Below are 26994 nucleotides of genomic sequence, written 5' to 3' on the forward strand. Positions count from 1 at the left end.
TGGCAACAAGTCTATAGACGGATCATTGGAGCAAGCGCGTTGCCGCGTCTGACCGGAAACTTAACTTCCGGTCTGTGTTTGTTTATCGACTAACCGATCTCTGGAACAAATGTTACCTCGTGGAAAATAATGTTTCGGTTTCTAAAAGACGGGGAGACTGAACATGAATCAACGCTGTGCGCTGATAGATTTGGCAGACAGGTAAGAATAGCCTACGTTGATTGTACAACACAGACATATCTGCTATTGAAATATTAACTTCACATTTTTTGTGGAAAAACATTATAGCTAGTTATATACTTTAAAGTTTCGCGTTCCGGGGCGGTTTTTGTTTTGGTCTGTGTGGTCCTGCCAGTGCCACTGCCAATTTGCTCAATATTTCGACAGCTCGGTTAGTTACCACGCATGCTTTAAGGGATAGTTCACTTTAAAATGAAAATTCTGTCATCATTTACTCATCCTCATGTTGTTCTAAACCTGTATGAATTTTTTTCTGATGAACACAAAAAAATATATTTTGAGAAATTATGGTAAACACACAGTAAGTGACCATTGTACGGAGCCCCTAAGGGGACATGGAGCAAAAATTAAATAAAGTTTAGTTTTATGTGCTCACGCAAAACCTTCATGTACAGATTTTTTTTTTTAAGTTTCGCGTGCTCACGCGAAGCTCTCTCGCGCGCACGTGAAAGCGAAAGTTTCACGTGAGCACGCGAAATTAAACTTTAGATTTTTTTTACTCCAATGTCACCTAGGGGCTCGATACCAATGACGTCCATAATAGGAAAAAAAAATATTTTGCAAGTATTATGATAAATGCCTAAGGAAATATTTTGATAAATGATGGTGAGCACACAGTTCACCGTACACATTAAATTTCATCATATTTTTTTATTCCTACTATGGAAGTCTATTACTGCTGTGTGTTTACCATCATCCCCCAAAATATCTTCCTCTGTGTCCATCGGAAAAAAAGAAATTCATTCAGGTTTAAAAAAACATGAGGATGCGTCGGTAATGTGTGAGTGAATGGGTAAATGTGAGGCAAACTTGTAAAGCGCTTTGGATGGCCATTGGTCTATGAAAGCGCTATATACAGTCCATTTATCATTTAAATGATGACAGAATTTTCATTTTAAAGTGAACTATCCCTTTAAATGAGACCTCTGAAATGTAAGGAGCTGCAGATTGAGGTATAAATATCCACACAGACGGATTTGTAATTTACGAAAAAAAAAACATTGCAAACGTAAAATTTAGCAGAAAGATTTATGCAGTTACACTCCTGTAGGTGTCTGGGTGGACGGAGAATAATATTTTGAATTTAGACTGTGATACCAAATTTAGCCGCTAGAGGTCAAACTTACATACAGCCCCTTTGAAGTATCACTCAATTTTCTTAAAAAAAAATTACTCACCCCCATGTCTCCAAATGTTGATGTCTTTCTTTGTTCAGTCAAGAAGAAATTAAGTTTAAGAAAAACATTTCAGGATTTTTCTCAATTCAATAGACTTCATTGGACCCCAACGGTTTACAATTTTAAAATTACAGTTCCAACGCAGCTCCAGAGGGCTCCAAACAATGCCAACTGAGGCGTATAGTCTTATCTAGCAAATGATTTTAATTTTCGACAAGAAAATAAAAAACTGCACTTTTAAACCACAACTTCTCGTCTTACACCTGCTGTGTGTGACGCGCCACCACCTCATGTGATCTTCACATCAATACTTCATACGTTGTTGTATGTGGAATGATACTCATTAATGTCTTTGTGTCAATTTATTGTTTAAAATTATCCACAAATGTGCGTACTGCGTTTCACATATGTAACACGTGACCTTTCCACGTGCTTACGCAATTACGTGAGGTCGCGCTGGCGTGTCACATGACATGACTGGTGCCAGAGGAGAAGTTATGTTTTAAAAGTGCATATTCTAAATTTTGCTAGATAAGACCCTTCCCAGCAAACATTTGGATGTCCGATTACCGTTGAAAATAGGTCCCTCCGTCACATCCCGTCATGGTTGAAAAATAGTTCCAAAATGAAAATCCAACCGACGTCATCTGACCGTGAATCACATGTCTTTTCTGCACGATCCGTGCACGTCTAAAAATGTCCTCTTCTGGACGTTAATACATAAAACCCGTATATAAAATTTTGAATACACGCAACCTCAGACAAATATGGACATATACAAATGTATTAGGGATGCACGATATATCGGCCGACATATCGTTATCGGCCGATAACTGCTTATTTTAATATTATCGGTTATCGGTCTGTTAGCAAAATTAGGCCGATAAATGAAAGCCGATAAATGATGGATTATTTTGGTTTGTTGAAACACTTCACTTGCTCATTGCTGGCCATGTGGAGTTTTGATTGGTGCTTTCTGTGACATAGCACGAAGATGACACGTTTTGCGGGCTCAAGAAGAGTATGCTAGTCTAGTGCAAAGACAAGATGTCCGCGGCCTGGGAGTTTTTCATTGTGAAAATAATATGAATATTTATCGGCCTACATATCGCGGTCATCCCCCCCCCCCACATCTACAGAGTTATCGGCATCGTCCAAAATTTCCATATCGTTGCATCCCTAAAATGTATACAAGCGTTTTTAAAGCATTTTAGGACATGTTGTGCATTTGTGCCGTCCAGCCGCGACTAATTTTGGACGGGGAGGCGACATTGATTTCGGACTAATTACAACATTTGTGCCGTCCTGCGGCGACCCCTTTTGGCCAGGGAGATGACGTTGCTGTCCGACCTATATGTTTGCTGGGTTATGCCTTGTTTGGGATCGCTCAGAGCCCTTCTAAGCTGCATTGAAACTGTAAACCGTTGAGGTCCAATAAAGTCTTATCAAATGTAGAAAAATTCTGGAATGTTTTCCTAAAAAAAATTATTTCTTCGAGTGAACAAAGAAAGACATCAACATTTTGGATGACATGGGGTGAATAAATTCTTTTTTTTTTTTTAAGAAAGTGGAGTAATCCTTCAAAGGCGGAGAGGCACGATTTCTAAAAAAAAAAAAACTCTTTGGAAAAGAGTCGGGCTGACTACCAAAACACACTTGTAGCTAATCAGCAGTAAGGGGCGTGTCTACTAACCAACATCGTTGCCTGGTTTGCGTATGTGTGGGGCGGGTCTATCAAAAGAAGGTCCAGATTCTATTGGGGTAGGGGTGTGTATGTTTAGGTGGTTTAAAATATTAACATTGGCTTTCAGAGATCATGGACCCGGCCTTTAAGGATCTGAGCTAACATTTGTATATATTTTTTACACAGTAATGTTAGCTTAGTGTAATCTTCGCTACACCTAGCTATGATGTGAACTAAGCTAATTTACAGGTTATTTATTTTGCTTGTTATCATAAATATCTACTCTAGAGGGTCTCATTGATTCTATTTGAAAATTATGTTTGGTCCACAAAAGCAGTTTGTTTATGTTGTTGCCACTGAAACAGTCAATAATGTGTTTTTTCCTTGCAATAAACCCAAATTTTGTTAGTTGTAACATATAATTCTGTAGGGCAATGCAAAAAAGACACTGGGGTAATTATGAATTATTAGATTGTTTTAATATTCAGGGCTGAATAAATGTATTAAACAACTGAGGGAATGAAAATCTTTCGGTGCTACGTAAAATCATGCATATCCTCTATAAATTATTAAATAAAATTATAATTACAGTATTTAAGAACATATACATTTCTCTCCGCCCCAGTGGGCTGTTGAAGCTGATTGTGCAACCCACCGGGAAATATTACAAAAACAAAAATCTTATTAACCTCATACCTTCCTAATCTTATTAACAGCAAAAAAAGTCTATCACAGAAACACACATTTCTCAAAACACGCATACACATCCGTAGCTTGTACTGTTACTTTACAGTTTATCGTCAGATCAGCTCTCTCCAAACATAATATTAAGCACCTCCATTAAAAGTCTATGGGCTATAGCTGATTATTGAGTTATGGTTATAATGCCAGCTTTGATCATGTGTTTGAATGAGGATATTCAAACAGATTATCACATTTTTTAATGTCTTATTTGGAGGTACAGCATCTTTTGATTCGCTCATTTGATTCATCTTATCTGAGGCACGATGAACCAGCAGGTGGCGATGCTGGTTAGTGGATGATTTCCCAGACCTGGTAATATGAAGGATGCAGACTAATATGTGTACATAATAGTACGCTTTATAGTAGATTGAAGCCTTGCCTTTCAATGGCCCCATGTCCTGTTTCTTTCCTTTACGGTCACTGTCAACATAACTGGACCTTTATCTCAATATTCTATATACATACAGTATGTATTTGCATCTAATATTTACATAGACTTTAAACATTGTGCTGCAGTCTGTAGTATCACAGGCCATCATGGAAAAGCACAGCTGAAATAATAATGCTCACATCCTTATTGGAAAATATGTCCATCACTGATGCCCGGTAGCACCACAAAGCCAAAGTGCAATCGTGCTTGCTGTCCATTAAACCCCCAAGCAACCAGACAATCCTTTAGCTTACACCGACGAGCAGGGCGAACCCATCCGTGGCTTTACTATGTTGTCTGAATTTTGTAGCAAAATCCCTCGCTTTATTTTTCTCAGACGCCATTAGAGCTGTGCTCCTGGTTGACATCCGTGACGGCCCCCTCTTCGGGCATATGGGGCTCCGGTTCTTCTCCCGTCACCGCCATACGGATCACCTTCAGCCAGCGCTGTTTCAGTTCTTCGCTTTCGGCTGCAAAGCTATGGACCGATTTGGATTGAGATAAGCGGAAGCTCGCGGGAGGGTCTGCCGGTTTGGGCGTGTCCTCCACCTTGTAGCCGAGCAGAGGAATGGAGGATTGGGCTTTGACATCCTATGAATGTGACAGTAAATATGTCCTTGTTAAAGAAATGCATGAGAACAGAAATATGACGGGTTAGTGAGATGTGTGCTGACCTGAGGCGCTCCATACAGGTAGAGAACTAAAGGCTCGTTTTGTGGAATGACACACCAGAACCTCTGTTTGTTCTTCTCGTAATACTGCAGGAAACCGCACATGATACTGCTGCCTGTGAACTGAGCTGCTTCAATCTGTCACCAGAAAAAAAAAAAATAACTATAAATTATCATTGAATGTGTAAATCCATGGCTATGGGGTGAGATTCATTGTTTGGGTCAATTTTCATTCCAAAAGAAAAAGATTTTGCAGGAAGAAAATACAAATTATTGGACCCTAGTTGTTTTATTTGCATTGTGATGCTGTGTATTTTCATGACAATTGAGCAGCCATCATTGTCATTACTGTAATGCATCCATGTGTTTTAAATTGAGTTCAGATGCAAAACCCTCTGTGTGTGTCTGACATGTTACTATTATTTTTAAGTTTTATTATTATTTTTTCTCAAATATCACTTTAGTCATTTTATTGTTTTTTTTAACAAATTTGAAAGTTCTTAGCTGCAAAGTAGATTTGTGACCCGTGCTCGCAAAATAGAGAATGTCAAAATATCAATAACTCATTTTTGAAAATTTACTATTAAAAAAAACTTTAAAATGATGATGATTTGTTCGAATCTGAGAAAAAAATTGCACACACAGTCAAAAACAATACTATAGGAAAAATATATGTTCAATTTTTGTCTTTTTTTTGTTATTTGACATTAAGACAGACAGCTTTAAGATCTACTGTAATGCAAGGATCTAATTAAAAAAAACAGTTAACCAAACATTCACTTATAGGAATATTCCATTTACTCACCACCATGTCATCCAAAATGTTGATGTCCCTCCCCGTTCAGTCGAGAAGAAACCACGCTCCCCGAGGAAAACATTGCAGGATTTTTCTCATTCCAATGGACTCCAATAGAGCCCAACATTCAATACTCAACCCAACACCCAACAGTCCTTCTCAACGGAGTTTAAAATGACTATAAACGATCCCAAACGAGGCACACGGGTCCCATCCAGCGAAACGACCGTCACCTTTGACAAGAAAAATAAAAATACCCACCTTCAAAGCACAACTCATCGTCCAGATCCGGTCGTGATGCGCCAGCGCGACCCCACGCAATACGTCATGACGTCAAGAGGTCACAGAGGACGAACACGAAAGTCCGCCCCAATGTTTACAAATGTATTGAAAGAGGGCCATTCCTACGTTGTTGTATGTCAACTGATACTAATTAATGTCTTTGTGTCAGTTTATTGTTTACAATGGTCCGCAAATTTGCGTTTTATATATGTAACACGTGACCTCCCTACGTCACTACGCATTTACGTTAGGTTGCGCTGGACCAGACCTAGATGAAAAGTTGTGGTTCAAAATAGCATATTCTCTATTTTTCTTGCAAAAATGACAATCGTTTTGCTAGACAAGACTCTTATGCCTCGTTTGGGATCGTTTATAGACCTTTGAAACTCCGTTGAAAAAAACTGTTAAGTGTTGAGTTAAGTATTAAATGTTGGGCTCTATTAAAGTCAATCAAAATAAAAAAATCCTGCAATGTTTTCCCCAAAAAACACAATTTCCTCTGGACTGAACAAAGAAAGACAACATCCTGGATGACATGGTGGTGAGCAAACCACCTGGATTTTTCTTTTAAGAAAATGGAATATTCCTTTAAGAAATAACAAATTATAGGTTCTACCTGCGTGAATTCTTGTCAAAACAGATATTTTTATAACTGTTATTCTGTGTAGATGTCTATATATCGGGATACGCACTCGCGCATGCTTCGGATCTGTCAGTCAGTGCGAGGAAGATCGTTTTTATCTCTTATCGCTCTTAAAGGTCCCGTTCTTTCTGTGTTTTTAAAGGTTTGATTGTGTTTACAGTGCGCAATATAACATGTGTTCATGTGCGGTATTTTTCACACAATTTACTTATCTGTATACCGCTGTCCTTAAAACAGGCTGATGTCTTCCTTGTTCTATGAAGTCCCTCCTTCAGAATACATAACGAGTTCTGATTGTGTAGCTTGTTTAGTGTGTTGTGATTCGATAGCAGCTTAGCTTGCCGTTAGTTTAGCTGGCAACTGACATATTCCTGTGAGTTTAGTCAAAAAACTGTTTTAGTGACGTCATTAAAGCAGAAAGTAGAGGGCTGTAGTCCAAACCGGCCATTCGCTGTAGGCTTTGAAAGAGGAATTCTGTTATAAAATATATCGCCTGGCAGTGAACTTTGAGCTTTATCATTTTACAGGTATTATTTATGCTTTAACAGCAACATTATAAACTAACTAGGGTTTAAAAAATGGGATCAGGAAGAATGTGACATTTAATAACTCTTTTAGCATCAATCAGGGCCCGAACTTTATCTCTTTGAAAAGCTATTTTAACATCAAGCAAGTCCTGCATTCAATTTTCTAATTTCTCCATGTTTTAAAAGCGAAACCAAAATTACACGCGCATGTGGATGGAGATGCACCTTTGTATTAGATTAAAGGAAAACACCACCGTTTTTCAATACTTCACTATGTTCTTACCTCAAGTCAGATGAATCAATACATACCTATCCTCCCCCAATGCGTGCACCCCCAATCCCTGCACAGCGCTTCCTGAATGCGCCAGCATTTAGCCCAGCCCCATTCATTCCTATGGCTCCAAACAAAAGTTTTATTTTGTGCCATCATACTTACTCGTGTAACTACTCATGTAACAGTCTTTAAATAGGGAAAACATGGAAGTGTTTGGTGGCTTCTTAATTCATCCCTGTTTGGATCCTAAGGAATGTATGGGGCTTGGCTAAATGTCAACACATTCACAACGCGCTGCACAAAGACTAAAAGTGCACGCACCGAAAAAAGATAGGTATGTACCAATTCGTCCAAGTTAAGGCAAGAACATAGCAAAACATTAAAACTGTGGTGTTTTCCTTTAAGCCTTTAGGACAGCACACCGCTTAGAAAACGTACAAATTAAGATAATTTTAAATGTTTAACGACTATTAGGGGCATTCAGATCGCTGACGAGGGCTTAATGTACTTATGTTTATGAAAACCTCAATTTTGACCAAAATCGACATTTATACTTTCTTTGGCCTCTAGCTCAAAATTAGACAATGCGCATTCCGACTCATTTTGCCAGCACGAGTCACATATGCAAAAATCTCTAATTCTAAAAAAAGTTTTTGGTCACTTTTCACTTTCATTTTTGAATAAAGGTAAAAGGCTAAAAATTAATAAATATCCCAATATATTTTGTAAACCTCCTTAAACTGAGTAAAAACTGTTACATCTTGATGTATGCGTGAAATTGTTCATCCAATTATTCTTCCATGCACTTAGAGGACTTTGCCAAAAAAATAACCTGAGACCGGGTCTAAATGAATTTCTGACGGAGGTGGCATTTACCGGCTTTTGCATCTGAGCTCTTCAATATTATTTTGATAAATTAAAACCATAGAGCATCATCTGAAAAAACATTACATTAATGAGAATTGATAAATGTGTTTATTGTCATAAAAATATCACACTGGCCCTAAAAGCCCAATTTTCTTCATGCAATTTGTTTTCTTTAAAGTTTAAGAAGTGAAAATATGACCCTATTATGTTCTTTACCAACGTTTGGTAAAAATGGGAATTAAATAAAAGTTTCAGTCTTTCGGCATTTGTGGTAAGTAGGAGCAGTTCATCAAAGAGTCAGTTTGTTCCCATGATTCATCAAGTGACGATTTAGAAAATGGAACACAAATTATTACTCGGCAAAATGTGTTTCAAAATCTTATGAATGTTATAAGACTAGTGTAATAAAGCATCACACACTTCATTATCAGTTTTATTAATAACATTAACATTATTGCATTACATAATGCTCAACAGATCATTAATATGCATAAAATGAGTTTTAGTTAGAAATGCCAAGATTAATATATCATAATTTTATTTACCACAGATCTGTTAAGCATTATTGAATGTTTGTTAATGACGTTTAGTTTAATTTTAGTTATAACGCTTCACCAACCCATCTTACCGTCTCCGAATCCACCTCAACAGTTCGTGCATGTCGTTTTTTCTTCCGTAACTGTATATATAAAGGTTATACATGTCTGTTTGATGAAATACACTAGATTCACAGAACAGTGTGTGGTACAGTGCACAGTTTCCAAACAGCTCCATTGTAATTGGTTGGTTATTGATACATCAACTAAAACTGACCCATCTCTTTAACTCACCTCTAGAATACCTTTCTTCTTGCCCTCTTTCTCCTCACCGTCTGTGTGACCCGTCAGGTAACAGAAACAGTCTTTGCACACCTTGTTCATCTTATTCCCTTCATACTCCAAAGGGGCCTTGTAGTCCGAGCACTTCCAGCAGACGACCTGAATAAAACAGACATTTTAGCACATGCAACAAATCGTCAATCGATGTAAACGTAAACATGTTCGTTTGTAGACAACTTACATATCCGCAGGCTCGACAGTGATGTCTCCGGCGTGTGATGGCATTAAAGGGCTCACGGCATTTCATACACATGGTCACCTCATTGTCCCGTATCCAGCGAGGGGCTCGCTTTCCCAGCTCTGACATTTGAATGTCCTACACAAATAATTTGACAAACAGATGTGCCAGGATATACCGTTACGTTTTTACGATTTAATTTGCATGCAATTGTTTGATTTTAGCAGTTGAATAATGCATGTTGTAGAAATTGACTATATATGAAGTAAACTATGCTATGCTATAAAGTGAATATTGTAAACTAAAACTGATGTAAAAATAGTAGAATTAAAAAATAGCAAAACCATTCACATTGTACAAGTAGTATATCTTTCCAGTTGAAATAAATTTTAATAAAAAATAAAATAAATTTTAAATAAAATTGAAATAAGGTGAAATTAAAATGTAATGAATAACAGGAAATGACATGGATATACTGACCGGTACATCCTCCACTTCTTTGGATGCCGATTTAAACGACTCATTTTTCTGATGGAAGATGTGTATCGTTTCTTGGAATGCCTACAACACACATGTAGTCATTGTAAAGCGGGCCGATGACTTTACATATTTAGCAAATGCTTTTAGCCAAAGACTGTGCTTAGAATATTGATTGTTATTAGATGATATTCCTTACCTTTACCCAACTTAGTTTATCCTGTTCAGAGCTGTAATCAAGCAACAAGACGAAACACAAAGAGTTAATAACTGTGTATTATTTCTGATTAAGCGCAGAAGATGCTGGTCTGTACCTGGCCTGCAGCTCCAGTGTTCGTTCCTTGCCAGAAACCTGAAACGTATGGGGGTAATCGTCATTGAACGTCTCGATCACCTTCATCCCATCGATGCCGATGCGCGTGCGCACCGTGAACTTCTGTCCGACGAGGCTGAATTTGGGAACGCAGTACAGGAGCATGTTGTTGAACTGTGGGAGAGAGATTATAGACATGATGTCGAATTGTCATTACCATTCAATTTATGGCACAACAGTCAACATGATAGACCACATTGAACATGTATAAACAATATGCAGCACATTATATATGTTAATTTTATCTCAGTCATTTCTTCAGATTCCATACATCATGCATCATTTTTTTTTACAGAGAATGTGACTATAACATTGCCAGGAAGGGTCACATATTCTCATAGTTACTCACACAATAAGTGACAAACTGGCAACAATGAATACCAACACTAACAATCGAGTTATTATTTCTTACCAGGAAGAGATATCTGTCCATGGCTGAAGTGTTCCTGGCAGCCAGTTTCAAAATATGACCCTCTTTTATCAACTCATTTGAAGCGTTCACAATGTCCTCCTCTTCACCAAGCATCTCATAAATTTCCAGCAATTTCTTAAGATTTTCCTGAGAGACAGCAGATTCAGTATGAGACAGATCACATATAATATTTAAAGATGTCAGATACAGAAAGGGAAGTGATGCACCAACCTCAAAAAACACATTTAACATAATCTAAGCTAAAAATATATTTATAAAATAATTTTAAAGGTGCAGTGTGTAAATTTTAGTGGCATCTAGTGGTGAGGTTGCGAATTGCAACCAACAGCTCAATCCACTGCTCATCCCTCACTTTTGAAACACACAGAGAAGCAACGATAGCCGCCACTGGAAAAAACATATCTTGGTCGGCTTAGTAAAACTTAGTAAAAAAGTTTGTCCATTAAGGGCTTCTGTAGAAACATGGCGGCACAAAATGGCAACTTCCATGTAAGGGGACCCTCGTGTATGTAGATAAAAACGTCTCATTTAAGATAATAAAAACATAACGGTTCATTGTAAAAAGGTCTTTATACACCCCTGATCATATAGTTTTGTATATTATTTTGCATTTCTGTCAAGAGATTTTTCTAAAAATTAAACACTGCACCTTTATCAATTGCTATTAAAACAAAAGTTCAGTCTTCAGTTTAAATACAGTAAAGCAAACCTTTACCAACATCATCACAGACTTTCTGCTAAAAACGTATATTTGATATAAACAATAGTGGGATATAATCAATGTTTGTTTTATTGTTTAGTAGTGGGTAATGTAAAATACTCACTGTTTTCCTAATGGCAGTATTGGAATGGGTGGCAGCCGTGGAAATAATCTCCAAAGACTCTGCAAACATCATAAACATTTCACATTCAGGCGTTCTAGGTAATATAATCAAAGTGGGTTTACTGAAAGAGCTCTAGTTTTTTTGCAATACTCACTCTCAGCATCCCGTCGGTCTGTGTGATCCTGAGGAAGTTTCTTCAGATAGTCTTTGAGGAGCATCTCATATCGTGGTACTCTCTGTACAGGCTCCAGCATGTGATGCTGTAGAGACAAACTACCACACGCCTCCTGACTCTAAACACATAAACACACACAGAAATTTATTGAGTAACATTCACAACACCAGAAACTCTATTCAAAAAGAAAACTATATATATAGTGCATTCAGAAAGTATTTAGACCCCCAGACACAATCGTTTAAATACATTTTTCCTTATTAAAGGGACACTCCACTTTTTTGAACATATGCTCATTTTCCAGCTCCCGTAGAGTTAAACATTTGATTCTTACAGTTTTGGAATCCATTCAGCTGATCTCCGGGTCTGGCGCTACCACTTTAAACCTTCCAAGCAACCAGACATAGCTTAGCACAATCCATTGAATCTGATTAGACTCATTAGCATGGCGCTAAAAAATAACCAAAGAGTTTCAATATTTTTCCTATTTAAAACTTGACTCTTCTGTAGTTACATCGTCTACTAAGACCGACGGAAAATTAAAAGTTGCGATTTTCTAGACAGATATGGCTAGGAACTATACTCTCATTCTGGCGTAATAATCAAGGACTTTGCTGCTGTAACATGGTGATATTACACACTGCCCGAAAATAGTCCCCTGCCATTGAAAGTTACTAAGGGGACTATTTTTGGCTGCTGCGTAATATCACTACGCCTGCTGCAGCCATGTTACAGCAGCAAAGTCCTTGATTATTACGCCAATATGAGAGTATAGTTCCTAGCCATATCTGCCTAGAAAATCGCAACTTTTAATTTTCCGTCGGTCTTAGTACACGATGTAACTACAGAAGAGTTAAGATTTAAATAGAAAAAATATCCAAACTCTTTAGTTATTTTTTAGCGCGATGCTAATGGTCTAATCAGATTCAATGGATTGTGCTAAGCTATGCTAAAAGTGGTACCGCCAGACCCAGAGATCAGCTGAATGGATTCCAAAAAAGCGGAGTGTCCCTTTAATCTACATTCAGTACCCAAGAATAACAAAATTGAAACAGAATTTTAGAAATGTCTGTAAATGTATTTAAAAAGAAATAAATGTCACTGTGATTTTAGTTTAAGTATTCAGACCCTTTGCAACAACACTTGATATTTAGCTCAGGTGCCTCTCATTTCTCTTAATTGTTGTCGAGAAGTTTCTACACCTCGATTGGAGCTCTCCTACACATCAGCTGTCAACTGAAAAAACTCTTTATTCAGTTTGGTGGTTCAAATTACATGACAGCGACGTTTAAATTCGCAATGAAAATAAAATGAAAAACTGTAATTTGTTTTGGAATATTGTGGTATTTTCTACAAATTACTTATCTGTGAGCTTCATTATTTTTTAAAACTTTTGAAAACGGGGTTTAAAATGCACGCTTTTGTTAACAACATCATTACTGTTTCTGTATAAACTAAAAAAAAAAAACCACACAAATTCATAAAAAAAATGACGTCATGCCAACTTCTGGCCTGAAGCCCATGTTTGTGAACGGAGATCATTGTGACAAGGCTGTTGACTGTGAGTTTTTTAGCACATCAGTAGCTGTGTTTGAATTACTCTTAAATTGCGCAAAGCGACATTGCGAATTGAAAATGTGGTCAATGGAAAAACATACATTTCATAATAACTCCCATTTACATGAGGTGATTGCCGCTACCAAGTATGAGGGGCTTTCCTTGACATTAGTGTGTGGATAACAGTCCTCCGATTAAAAATATTGCCTAGTGCGGATATTTGTAAACCTACCACATCCGTTGACGTTATGTTTGGAATGACTTATCGCGAGAGGAAAAACTAGGTTTTCGTCGAATATCATCAGTTAGTGGAAACGGCGTCATTTTCACAACGTCATTTAGAAAATATTGCATACTTTTTGCGCAAATCTGTAATGGAAGTGCAGCTACTGTCGTGTAAACGTAACTAAGATTATCGACTGAAAACTATGCGTGGCCAGTTAACCTGTTGGTTCCAAAATGGAATATTGCATTATTTATAAACAAGCATCGTTTTCATTTTTTTCGCTATCAATAAATTGTTTGACATATTTAGCCACCATGCTCTATATATTAGAAATATTGATATGAGCCTCTAAAAAACTAGCATTAGCATTTGTGTACGACAAACTTTTATGAAAGCGTTTTTAGACTGTACATGTCGATACTGACTCTGGATCTCCAGGATGATGCTTTTGAACTGAGGTGAGCGATCGATCCAGTGCTTCAGCAGCTCCATGGCATGATCGAAGTTCCTCACATACTCAGCATACATCTTTAGGAAGGGAGTGAGCTTCTGAAGAATGTCACCGATGCGAGGTGTTGACGTCCTGAGGACAACAGTCACCTGACATTAAGTGTTTTCTAAAACACTATACTTTTATAAAATGAAAGATGGTGTTGACGTCCATTCTCCCATGCGCTTCTCCAGGTCGGGCAGAAGGAACTGACTGTGGAAGGCGTTAATGGAGGAGATATTGGAAAAGATGTTTTTCACTACATCCACGGGGAACGTGTCTTTTTTAGCTTCTTCCATCAGCTTGGCACAAAACACCTGCACAGCGAGGTCAAAGAAGATGTATGTGCACGTGCACACTTCTATTTTTATCATTTTTGAGATGGTTTTATTGAATAATGATGCTCCAGAACTGGTTTCCCATTTGGGTCCTAAAATATTGAGGTCGGTCTTAAAGGATTAGTCCATTTTCTTAAAAAAAAATCCAGATAATTTACTCACCACCATGTTATCCAAAATGTTGATGTCTTTCTTTGTTCAGTTGAGAAGAAATTATGTTTTTTGAGGAAAACATTCCAGGTTTTAATAGACTTTAATGGACCCCAACACTTAACAGTTTTAATGCAGTAAAATTTGCAGTTTCAAAGGACTCTAAACGATCTCAAATGAGGCATAAGGGTCTTGTCTGGTGAGACGGTTGTCATTTTTGGCAGGAAAAATAAAAAATATACACTTTTAAACCACAACAACTTTTCTTCCTCCAGCTGTGTGACGAGCCAGCGTGAGCCGCGACCTTACGTAATTGCGTAATGACGTCGAAAGGTCATGTGTTACATATATGAAACGCACATTTGCAAACCATTTTAAACAATAAACTGACACAAAGACATTAATTAGTATCATTCGACATACAACAACGTCGGAGCGGTCCGTCGGAATGCGTAGTTTCGCATACGTCATCCGTGACCTCTTGACGTGATGACGTATTACGTTAGGTCGCGCTGGGGCGTCACAGGATCGAAAATAGACGATAAGTTGTGGTTTAAAAGTGCATATTTTTTATTTTTCTTGTAAAAAATGACAATCGTTTCTCTAGATAAGACCCTTATGCCTCGTTTGAGATCTTTTAGAGTCCTTTGAAACTGCAATTTTAAACTGCATTAAAACTGTTAAGTGTTGGGGTCCATTAAAGTCCATAAAAATGAGAAAAATCCTGGAATGTTTTCCTCAAAAAACAACATTTCTTCTCGACTAAACAAAGAAAGACATCAACATTTTGGATGACATGGTGGTGAGTAAACCATCTAGATTTTTTTAAGAAAATGGACTAATCCTTTAAAAGAATTTGTGTGACTTAACCAGCGCTTACCTTATCTAATAAGTTGAGTCGTGCGACGTACGCCTTCTCTGTTTGCAGAAGCTCATTTGCTATCTTGTAGAGCTTCTGTTCATTTGTTTCCTAAACACAGAAACAAGCCAGAATTTTGAACTTAATTATAAGTTTTAGATCCACAATGATATTGAATCTAAAGTTTCATATAAATATTATAAACTTGATTTCAGAGAAGTCAACATGAAAATATATTTTATTCTTGCTTGAATTAAAAACCTGTCCCAAAGTTTCCACATAAAACATTTCACAAGACTTTAAATGGACACCCAACTTTTCTCTAGGTGACACTTTAGCTCTTCTTCAAGAGCTATAAATAATTCAGACATTTTGAGTTCAGAGCTACTTTTAACCTAAATTATACAAGACATTTTTGCCGAACTAACACTCTAGATGTCTGCTGGTGTTCTCATGGCTGAAGGGAAGCAGACATAAAGGTCAAGGTTGACTCCCTCTCCACCTACATTCCTCACCTCGCCATAACATTTGGTTTTCCTCTCTCTGTCGCACCCATACACACATGTACAGATCCACTGGTACACACACACACACACGTCAGATAAAGGAACAGCCCTGCTTTACGCCTGTCAACACTTTGAGGACACAAAGTCAATCTCTTCTTATCTGAATCGCCAACCTCAGCTCACATAAATGATCTTTGAACCATTTCAGATGCCCTCCTCCACTTAGCTGATGAAAGTAAGCCATCTTGTGAATTAACTTCCTTTGGCACAGATAACAGTCTTTCAATAGAAGCTTGTTGTTCAAATGCTGAAGACAGGATATGAAAGGATGGATGAGAGGAAACAAGCACGCCAAACAATAAGCTACTGTGGCCGAGGAAGGATCCACGGTCCACATTCATGATGACAACAACTGAATTTTTAACATTCGAAAGATCTGAAACTCCAAATGCATTAGTATGAACTCCACGTACAATGTTTGTTTCAGAGGAAATAAAGGCCTGGCCTAAGAGAGCGGAGGTTAAATGAATGATAAAACAGGCGCTGTTGTCTTACGTCAGCATGTGAAACTGGCAAACTAAGCCAGTGCATGGCACGAGGTGTCAAATAACTAAATGTCAGAGGGCAGAAAAGCATTCACCCGCCAATACACAAAGGACTATAAACACATGCACACAATTTAAACGTTTACATCCCCCCTCAACTTTCAAAAAACGGTCCAACGCTTTATAATAAGGTTGCATTTGTTAACATTAGTTAATGCATTAGCTAACATGCTGTAAAGTACTTTTACAGCATTTATTAATCTTAGTTCATGTTTATTTTAACATTTACTGATACATTTTTTTAAATCAAAAGTGTTTACATTAACTATCATTAACAAAGGCTGCAAAACTATTTTTCTCATTAATAGTTGTTAGTTCATGTTAGCTAATGTATTTAATACAGTTAACAAATACAACTTTATTGTAATGTTACCCATTTCAGCTACGACAAGTGTTTTTTCATACTGTATCAGCAGCATTATACCAACCAATGGCAACCCCGGCTCTCTATACATCATGATCGGCCCAAAAGCCAATATCTTTCTACAACTATGCTCCAAATATACTAAAACTTTACAAAAGATCTTACCTTCTGCTCAGGTACGCTGTTTTCCACAACATGTTCCTGCTCCGCCGTCTTCCTCTCATCCTCCTGGCTCCTGTCTATATCACCATGAGACACATCTACACCGTTTCCATCCATACTGTCCACATTCGCATCTCCATTTAGCAATCCTTGCTCGTCTATCCTCACGTCCGGAACCGAGGCGTCTTGAATACTGTCCTGGTCTTTGTTCATTTGGGCGGTAACCCCATTTGGGGGTTTGAGGGCATGACGCGGGCTGTTGGTGGTGGAGTCGGGGTCCTTGGACTCCTCCGTCGGTCTCTGGTAGGTTTTCTGCGGCGGGTTGTAGTTGGCCGATCTGTTGACCGGTTTGAGAGGAGCGCCCTCCCTCCTGATGTCTGTGTGACTGAGGCAGAGTCAAAGTAATGTAAGCTTCTTTCACAGAGAAAACAAGCCACCACTCACTAGCAAAACAACTTTAACCACCAACGATACAGATAAAACTGAGAGATAGAGAGAGCAAAAGAGAAAGATACTGCGTGAAAGATCACGCCTGAGAGTGTGAAGGTGTCAGGGTTGAAAAAAACTAATGCAAAAGAAACTTCCTCTTGTCTTGAGGGGCCGCGGTGCGTTTGTGTGTCCGCCGAGGTCGTGTGACTGTGTGGGTCAGGGGAGGAGTGGAGGAAGAGGATAGGAGGAGAATGGGAGGGTGAGGAAAGCAAAAGAGGAGAGGTAGGACTACCGAGCGTCCCATGAGACACGGCTGCCCTACTTCATGCCAACATGCAAGCACACACACATTTAGACGCTCAGTCCTTGATTTCAACAAAAAGTAATTTAACAGTACATGCTGGCACCAAATGCACAGGAAAATATTCAAGGTATAACACCAAATTCTGTGACCTTCGATTTATGTGACCGTGTTATCTTTAAGATAATCCCAACCCCAATCGTCACCTTAGCGTAGGCATAATCTGATGGTCACAGAATTAATGTTAAGGGGGTCGCACACAGGACGCGCAGCTCAGCGCCACGCCGCGCCGTTCTAAAAAACTCAAACACATTGCTTTCTATGAGTATACGCACACTGGCGCCGACAGGTGGCGCCTGTCCGCGCCACCCAGCTACGACTCAGGAAGTTGCTCAAAACCCTGTCGCACCACAGAGAGCCACTCACATAGTTTAACATTAAATAACATCATATTTGTTCCAAATCATTAACGATTAACATTGGCTGCTAACGTATATTTTGCATTTTGAAGTAGACGCTATCTGACGAAGCTCGCGCTATTTAATGTGCACTTCTGGTTTACGATACCTCCGAGTTGTACTAGACTCGACGCGGCGCAACGCTGAGCTGCGCGGACAGTGTGCGACCCCCTTTACACCAGTAAAATAAATACAACAATAAATAATATGTACAGCAAACACAATCCCACAGCAATTCGTAACTATTTTACGAGGTGGCTAATTCATACGTTTTTGTACGATCTGCTTTTGACCCGTTGACATTAGTTACATTTTTGCCATTGTTTTTTATAATAATAATACATTTTTATTATTGCCGGGCAAAAATTAATCGTGATTAAACGCATACAAAATAAGAGTGATTTTTTGCATAATATATAAACATATGTGTACTGTGTTTAATTATAATGTATATTTTACCACACACACATACATATATTAGTTTCAGAAATTTTGTATTTATATATAATTTTTTTATTTATCATATAGAATATATAAAAATATAAATAAATATACTGTATATACACACATGTAAATGTTTCTTAAATGCATACATGAATGTCCGTGTGTATTTATATATATATACATAATAATTACAGGCAGCACACACTCATAAATTATGCAAAAAAAAAAAAATCACTTTTATTTTGTATGTGATTAATCGCGATTTATCTTTTCCCAGCACTAGTTTTTATAAAATTCACATTGATTTAAGTCATACAAAGTAGCGTCCTTGTAAAATAGTTACAAATTCCTGTGAGATCAGGCGTATACAGCAAAATACCGTGTAATCAAAGTCAATGATTTCATAGAGCCATGTAATAAGTATAATTTATACTTTTTTGACCAGAAATCATTAGAGATGCACCAATATAAAAATCGTGACCAATACCTGAAACCATATAATGTACATTAGACAAGATCAATAATTGTTCAGTACCTTCAAAACCTGGCATAAACATTTTTAGCGGCATCTACGGGTGACACTGTGAGTTGCAACCAGCGGCTCAGTCCACAGCTCACCCCCCCTTTCGAAAACATAGTAAAGCTACAGTAGTCGCCACAGGACAAAAACGCCATCGTCTGAGACAACATAGTGACAAAAACACACTATAGACGGTTTCATCAGACGCACGTGCGGTGACGCGATACGCGTCTGGTCCGAACTTTACTTCCGGTGCCAGTTTTTTAATGGTCTGACTAGTTGCTAAACTGAACTCTTGAACAAATACCTCGTCGAAAATAACAAATGTTTTGGTTTCCTAGGTAATTTACGTGTTGTTTATTTTGCTTGTTATATAAATAAACTACGTTTAAAGTACTTTGTTGTTATTTTTTCTTAGTGCAGTTTACCGGAAGTTACGTGTTGACCACGAAAGCCGCTTGTTTATGTTGTTACTGCTGAAACCGTCAATAGAGCAATTTGTCCATTTAGGGCTATTGTAGAAAATGGCAGAGCGAAATAGTGACTTATGTAGATAAAAACGGCTCAATCTAAAGTAATAAAAAAAACAATTAATTTTGTAAAGTCTTTATACACCACTGATAATATATTTATGTATATTAAATAGCATCTACCTTCTAACAAAAAAGTAAAAATACACAATGCACCTTTAAGATGTTTGAATTAAAAGAAAAAAATGCTAATATTAGTAAACACTAAAATGGTCACTAATATATTGTGCAGCCCTAAGTAAGTCATACAGACATAATCTATTCAAAACGCTGTAGATAAAGCATGCATAAACCATAAACACAGTTGAACAACAAGGCTCTTGGGTTCATGCACACAGACACACACACACACACACAAATATCCTGCACACCTCCAGCTGTTTCCCTGTCTACGGCCCACCTGCTCTTTACATCACATAGCACTTCCTGTGAGATAGAAAATGGAGATACAGAATGGGTCTGAGGGTATGGGCAACACTTTACATTATAGACTATTAACACGCACAAGCTCTGGACCAATCCGATAAGTTTATCTTGAGCACAAATCCTGGCAGAAAAGATTTCCCACAAACTGAACGCTCATTGTTCTCTCTGCATGGTTGAAAACCAACCCCTTGCAGTTGTTTAGGGTCATGGCTTTACCATAAGTGTTTGTGGATGAGCATCAGACAGCTGTTGGAGCTATCAGAGCCCTGCTAACTCCTAACATTATCTTATGCTCTGCTACTTTGCTTTTGCTACAGCTGGGAGGATTTCATGAGCCTGGTGGTCACAACCACAGGGTCTGAGCCACACATTACACACAATGGCATCACACCAGCAGGAAACACAAAATAAGGCTGAGGTTGATAGCTTAGCTTATTTTGTCACAGTGGCCATATGGTTACAAGTAAGCGTACTCAGCCCCATACTGTATGGTGAGCTACAAACCTCTCTTTAACAGTAACAAACTGTAGTGAATTTTAAAGCAATAAGGCACAAAATGCAATGCATTTCAGCATCATAAGGATCAAATATTATATGAGTGAATGCAGTGACTGGTGGATTAATATAATATTCAAATCACAGATGAGCCTATATCAGACTTCTTTTAAAGGGACCGTTCACCCCAGAATGAAACGTGACCATATTTTACACACCCTTTAAGCCATCCTAGGTGTATATGACTTTGTTATTTTAGCCAAACACAGTTAAATTAAATAATATCCTGGCTCTTTTCAGCTTTATAATGGCAATGGATAGTGCCCCATTTTTTTTAAAGCTCTAGAAAGCGCATCCATCCACCCAAAACTAATCCATATGGTTATTTAATGTCTTCCAAGGCAAAGCGATTGGTTTTTGTAAGGAAATATTAATATTTTAAACTTTTAAACAAATAAAGCCATAAACATGTTCACTAGAGAGTTGAGGTCAGGCAAAAGGATGACCTCTGACCCAAGGTTACAAAAACACACCAAATCCGCCCTAAGCCACACCCCCAGCTATGACTAGACACCAAGTAAATAGTATTTAGTGACAATTATAACATAATATATAGAATTTTTAATAATATAAGTACTTATATTACAACTGCATTACAATCATTAACTCTTTCCCCGCCAATAAGGAGTATTTCCGGCTTTCCGCAATACCGCTATTATCTTATAAAATACCGCAACTTATAAAACCCGGAAGTATCGCCCTAGGGCAAACAGCTGTATGTCCGTGTAACTTTTGAGGATCGCTCTGAATCTGATCTTTATCAAAAGTCCTTCACAAAAATTGAATTATCTGAGCTTTTTGCTCAAAATTGGGTGTTTTTATAGAAACCTACCCACATTTGAGAGGTGATAAAAAGAGAACTAATGAAGGTATGATGAAACTTTTTTTTGAAGCAGAGCGTCTGTTCTTTCATTTGACATATTGTATGTTTATATATGTGAAGAACAACATTTTCTGGAAGGTATTAAACTGAAAAATGCTGGCCCTGGCTGGCAACTTACAGGGAAAAAATACTATTACTATTAGTACTATTAAATGGTAATACTACTAAAGAAGCAACTGTAATGAATATTGCCAGGAATATACAGTCAGACATGACACAGTATGAAGTAATCGAGTATATATGTAGTATCAAATAGACAGAGACAGAAATCTGTTATATTAAATAAGGACAACAAATCTGTTAAATAAATTGCCTTCAGCAAACTGTATTATATAACTGTCTTACCTCTTATATTAAGGTTTATCACAAACACAAAAGTAAATGTCCCGTAAACCATTTCTTTTCAACAATCGTGAGAAACATCATGGTTGCTGTAATGACTAACTTCTGCTTTATTAACTTCCTGTATAACGTCAGATAAATGAACATACGTCATACAGCCGAAATTCATTTCACAATAAATCTTCCAATGCTTATGCGCTTTCTCTTTCTCTCTTTTTTTTAAATATCAAGCAAACACATTCAGTTAAAGGAACAGTATGTAAGAAATGTATATCAATTAATCATAAAATGGCCCTGATATGTCACTAGACATTAAGAAATCGTTTTCATTTCAAATACTTATATCACTGACAACAGTGCTCTGGCCAGGATATTGTCATTTAAAAAGTGGAGTTGCAGCTCTCAACTGATGTTTATGTTGTCATTTTGTGTATTGGCCACCAGTTGTGTGATTGCAGTACCAGTTTTGGCCACAATCCTACATACTGTTCCTTTAAGTCTGTTAAAACATTTAACTAATATGACACGCACACCGAAGCGACCTGTCACTATTAAAACAAATAAACTTTTGTCGGCCACATCTCTCGAATCAAATCAAATAAAAGAGTTCAATGCCCAACATGTGATTATATCTAAATATAAAAGTGTATTATAATATAACGGACAGACCATGAAAATTGAAATTTAGCTTTTTCACAAACAAACAGAGTTGATGCTCATAATACTGCATGTGTACCTGTTTACTTCAAAGCGGCTTATGAGGTTGGACACAAGGCCCTTTTCTATAGCTCCTTTTACTTCGCCCTCCATGCCGGATTTAACGGGTAACGTCCCGGCTCCCAGCTGCAAAGAGACTTCTGTCACCGGACTGTTAAGGTGCGCTGGCTTAGGAGGCACTGCAGAAAAAAAAGAGTTCAAAACTTAGTCATGCTTATATGTGACCCTGGACCACAAAACAAGTAGCATGTTTGTAGCAAAAGACAACAATACATTAGATAACAAAAATCATTAGGATATTAAGTAAAGAGCATGTTCCATAAAGACGTCTGGTAAATTTCCTGCAGAAAATATATAGTTTAAAATATATAATTTATCATTTTTTATATCTGTTGCTAAGGACTTCATTTGGACATGTTTAAAGGCGATGTTCTCAATATTTTAAATTTTTTTCAACCCTCAGATTCCAGATTTTCAAATAGTTGCCAAATATTGTCATATCATACCAATTACATCATATCCTATAATCAATGGAAAGCTTATTTATCTTTAAAATTAATTGACCCTTATGATTGGTTTTGTGGTCCAGGGTCACATATTGTAGATCAGTGAGCAAAAATTAAATTGAAGAATCTTTATCTATTACTACACTAGCGGGACCAACAGTCATTAACTTATTAAAGGGGTACACTGTATAACTTAACAAGTAAATGGCTCTATCTTGTGAGATAGGACAGGAAGACATTTGCACTAAACTGGAAGCCGTGATCATTTTCACCACAAGGTAGCAGTACAGCTTATTTAAACTCTGCTAAGATGCGATGAAGTGCATCTGGAAACTGAGAGGTCTGTTTCGACCTGCTGTGAGCGAATGTCAGTCAATCTGATGGGGTGAAGATATTAGAGAGCTCACGGCTCCATCCAGATTAAAATAAGGGAAGTGTGTTTGTTTCACAGATCTAGCACAAAAATACCAGATATAAAGTAGTAGATAACCAACATCTGCATTCTTCTTCCAATGTGGCTTGATGTGTAATAAGTAGACTATTACCACTTAATGTATTCTACTCGCTAGTAAAACAAACTAACTTACCAGACGGCCAGCTGATATGCAGCCCATAATGCCAATCAAAATACTTTAAAAAAACTCTTAAACTGGTTTTAGATGTACCATCCTTTCTCCTAAAAAGCTAATCATTGATGGTATCCATATTTGGCAGACCCTTATACCCAATGCGATTTACACTGTGTTCAAGGTATACATGTTATCAGTATGCATGTTCCCTGGGGATCAAACCCATGACCTTGGTGCTGCCAACATCATGCTCTTCCAAATAAGCTAGGAATATTTATCCGTGACTCTTATCTCTGGATTCTGGAAAATCATTCACACTTTTTAAACACAGCAGGCATTGTTATGATATAGCAGGGTCATGGTCACTTTAAAGGGGAAGTTCACCCAAAAATGAAAATTTTGTCATAATTTACTCACCCTTATATTATATCTCAAAATATCGTATTTTGTGTTCAACAGAATATAGAAACTCATACAGGCTTAGAATAACTCGAGGGTGAGTAAATAATAACAGAAGTATCATGTTTGTGTGAACTATCAATTTAAGGATGTGACACTATTTCAGTAGCCACATTTGTTTTAGTCCTGGGAACGGTAGCATTCCGTAATTGAAAGTAATTATTATATTGTGGTTTATTATATTGCAATGACTTCTAGTAACTTCTGTGACTTTGCCTTGCAAAGCTAGCAACATTGTGAAATTGGGCAAGTATTTAGATGTGCGTTTTGTGTATGCATATCTATACCTTGTGGTTTGGGATGCAATGGCCGACGGCCTGACCCTCTTCCATTTAATCTCGAGTGGCTTTTATTGCTGAATCTTGATCCACGACTCAACCTTTCACTATGTCGACCTTGATCGGTGGGGCTGCTGCTGCCAATAACTGAGAGAAAGAAAAATATGATTAAAAATACATTTTTTAAATACTTACAAGCACATTTAAAAACAACAGGAATTGACCAAAGTGCTTTACAAGGTTAAAAGGAACAAAACGACAAAAAAAAAATAATAATAATAATTAAAAACAGGATAAACAAATTAAAATGAAGATAAAAAATAAATAAACAAACAAACAAACATAAAAACCTAGTAACAAAACATGATAATATCAATATGGGTCGTATGACACTGAAAGCCATGGAGAAAAAGTACGTTTTCATGACAGATTTGAAAATTGTCAAAGTTTGAGCGGATCTGATATAACTTGGGACCGATTACCACAAATTTTCAATCACCCGTTTTTAAGTCTGGTTCTAGGAAAATAAGAGTCTAAGTGATCTAGACTGAGAAGACAGATGCAATAGTTCAGGTACTTGGTTTGTTTAGAAAGTAAAAACTGTGCATTGCACTGTTTTGTTTCAGCATCTGCTGGCGCAACCAATTCTATATATTTGATTGACAAATGTAAGATCAACACTCAGAAAATGGGTACAAGGTGGTATAAAAGTGGTACCTTTTCAAAATGTATTTTTTTTACATACACTCACATAAAGGATTATTAGGAACACCTGTTCTTTTTCTCATTAATGCAATTATCTAATCAACCAATCACATGGCAGTTGCTTCAATGCATTTAGGGGTGTGGTCCTGGTGAAGAGAATTTCCCGAACTCCAAACTGAATGTCAGAATGGGAAAGAAAGGTGATTTAAGCCATTTGGAGCTTGGCATGATTGTTGGTGCCAGACGAGCCGGTCTGAGTATTTCACAATCTGCTCAGTTACTGGGATTCTCACGCACAACCATTTCTAGGGTTTACAAAGAATGGTGTGAAAAGGGAAAAACATCCAGTATGCAGCAGTCCTGTGGGCGAAAATGCCTTGTTGATGCAGGAGGTCAGAGGAGAATGGGCCGACTGATTCAAGCTGATAAAAGAGCAACTTTGACTGAAATGACCACTCATTACAACCGAGGTATGCAGCAAAGCATTTGTGAAGCCACAACACGCACAACCTTGAGGCGGATGGGCTACAACAGCAGATGACATGGTGTAATGGTGTGGAGGATGTTTTCTTGGCACACATTAGGCCCCTTAGTGCCAATTGGGCATCGTTTAAATGTCACGGCCTACCTGAGCATTGTTTCTGACCATGTCCATCCCTTTATGACCACCATGAACCCATCCTCTGATGGCTACTTCCAGCAGAATAATGCACCATGTCACCAAGCTCGAATCATTTCAAAGTGGTTTCTTGAATATGACAATGAGTTCACTGTACTTAAATGGCCCCCACACAGTCACCAGATCTCAACCCAATAGAGCATCTCTGGGATGTGGTGGAACGGGAACTTCGTGCCCTGGATGTGCATCCCAAAAATCTCCATCAACTGCAAGATGCTATCCTATCAATATGGGCCAACTTTTCTAAAGAATGCTTTCAGCACCTTCTTGAATCAATGCCACATAGAATTAAGGCAGTTCTGAAGGCGAAAGGGGTCAAAGACAGTATTAGTATGGTGTTCCTAATAATCCTTTAGGTGAGTGTAAAAGGTGCATATTGGTAACTTAAAAGGTACACATTGGTACCTTGAGTACATACTGGTACCTCAAAGGTGCGTGTCTGTACACATATTAGGACCTTTTTAAAAGGTACCATCCCGGTGACAACTTATGAACCTTTGTTTTGAAAGTGAATAGGGAGGGTTTATTAGAAAAAACCTGGTAAAAAATTAACCTACTTTTTATTTTTGCAGTTTTATCTGGTGACTCTAGAGAGGCAGAAATGACACTTGGCTTTAAACTAAGCAGTGCTAGAATGACGCGAATACTAAAAGTGTGCTGTCTTTTGCAGAAGTGAAAAGCATGTTTAATGTAAAGATCTGTTTTTGTGCTCCTGTTATCAGTCAGGGCCAATAGAAAAAGTGACCTTGAAACTAACAGTGACTTAAACTTGAAACAAGAACTAAAAATAACCATTAAGTGTTTATCATTGTTTAGACGATTAATATTCAACCTATGAGGAAGCCTTCTGTTCAGCTCAACCACAACTCGTTTCCTGAAAAACTGCATTGACAAATAAGACATGTCATTTAGCACAAACATTTCTCTATTCGTAAGAAAGCTTATGAGATAGTTAGGGTCAGGTGTCATCTTCCAGATACAGATATAGCTGCTCAGATGTACCCACTGCTTAAAAAAAGATCCTGGTTCCCATGGTCCAACCAAAACTGCATTTTTCCATCCTTAAAACAACCGAGAACAGCTTATCAGAGGACTATTTTTACTGCTAAGTTGAACAAGTGCTTAAAGCTCTCACAAGAAAAAGCGAAGCCTCTTAAAAATATTTAAAAGAAAAATAAATCAAAGAGGCCCCACTAAAACATACACTGACCTCCAGAAGTCCTTATTAAATAAATATATCAAACATGAAACAGCATCATAAG

The 26994-nt window shown here is 37.6% G+C and overlaps 1 protein-coding gene across 1 annotated transcript in view; it reads right to left on the bottom strand.

Moving 5' to 3' along the window:
- Positions 1–3559: 3559 nt before the first annotated feature.
- fgd4a (FYVE, RhoGEF and PH domain containing 4a) overlaps positions 3560–26994 on the bottom strand; it is a 53175-nt gene continuing 29740 nt past the window's right edge. The window contains exons 3-19 of the mRNA XM_073853711.1: positions 24358–24495; positions 22556–22715; positions 16935–17316; positions 15316–15405; positions 14107–14264; positions 13878–14028; positions 11654–11786; positions 11500–11558; positions 10655–10801; positions 10184–10356; positions 10069–10099; positions 9873–9953; positions 9396–9530; positions 9167–9313; positions 8965–9015; positions 4951–5085; positions 3560–4867 (exon numbers count right to left, since the gene is read on the bottom strand). Coding sequence (XP_073709812.1) covers positions 4610–4867; positions 4951–5085; positions 8965–9015; positions 9167–9313; positions 9396–9530; positions 9873–9953; positions 10069–10099; positions 10184–10356; positions 10655–10801; positions 11500–11558; positions 11654–11786; positions 13878–14028; positions 14107–14264; positions 15316–15405; positions 16935–17316; positions 22556–22715; positions 24358–24495 — 2429 coding nt within the window. The 3' untranslated portion in view covers positions 3560–4609. The remainder of the gene's footprint in view (positions 4868–4950; positions 5086–8964; positions 9016–9166; positions 9314–9395; positions 9531–9872; positions 9954–10068; positions 10100–10183; positions 10357–10654; positions 10802–11499; positions 11559–11653; positions 11787–13877; positions 14029–14106; positions 14265–15315; positions 15406–16934; positions 17317–22555; positions 22716–24357; positions 24496–26994) is intronic.

This window comes from Misgurnus anguillicaudatus, chromosome 15 (assembly GCF_027580225.2).
Source record: "Misgurnus anguillicaudatus chromosome 15, ASM2758022v2, whole genome shotgun sequence".
Taxonomy (NCBI): Eukaryota; Metazoa; Chordata; class Actinopteri; order Cypriniformes; family Cobitidae; genus Misgurnus; species Misgurnus anguillicaudatus.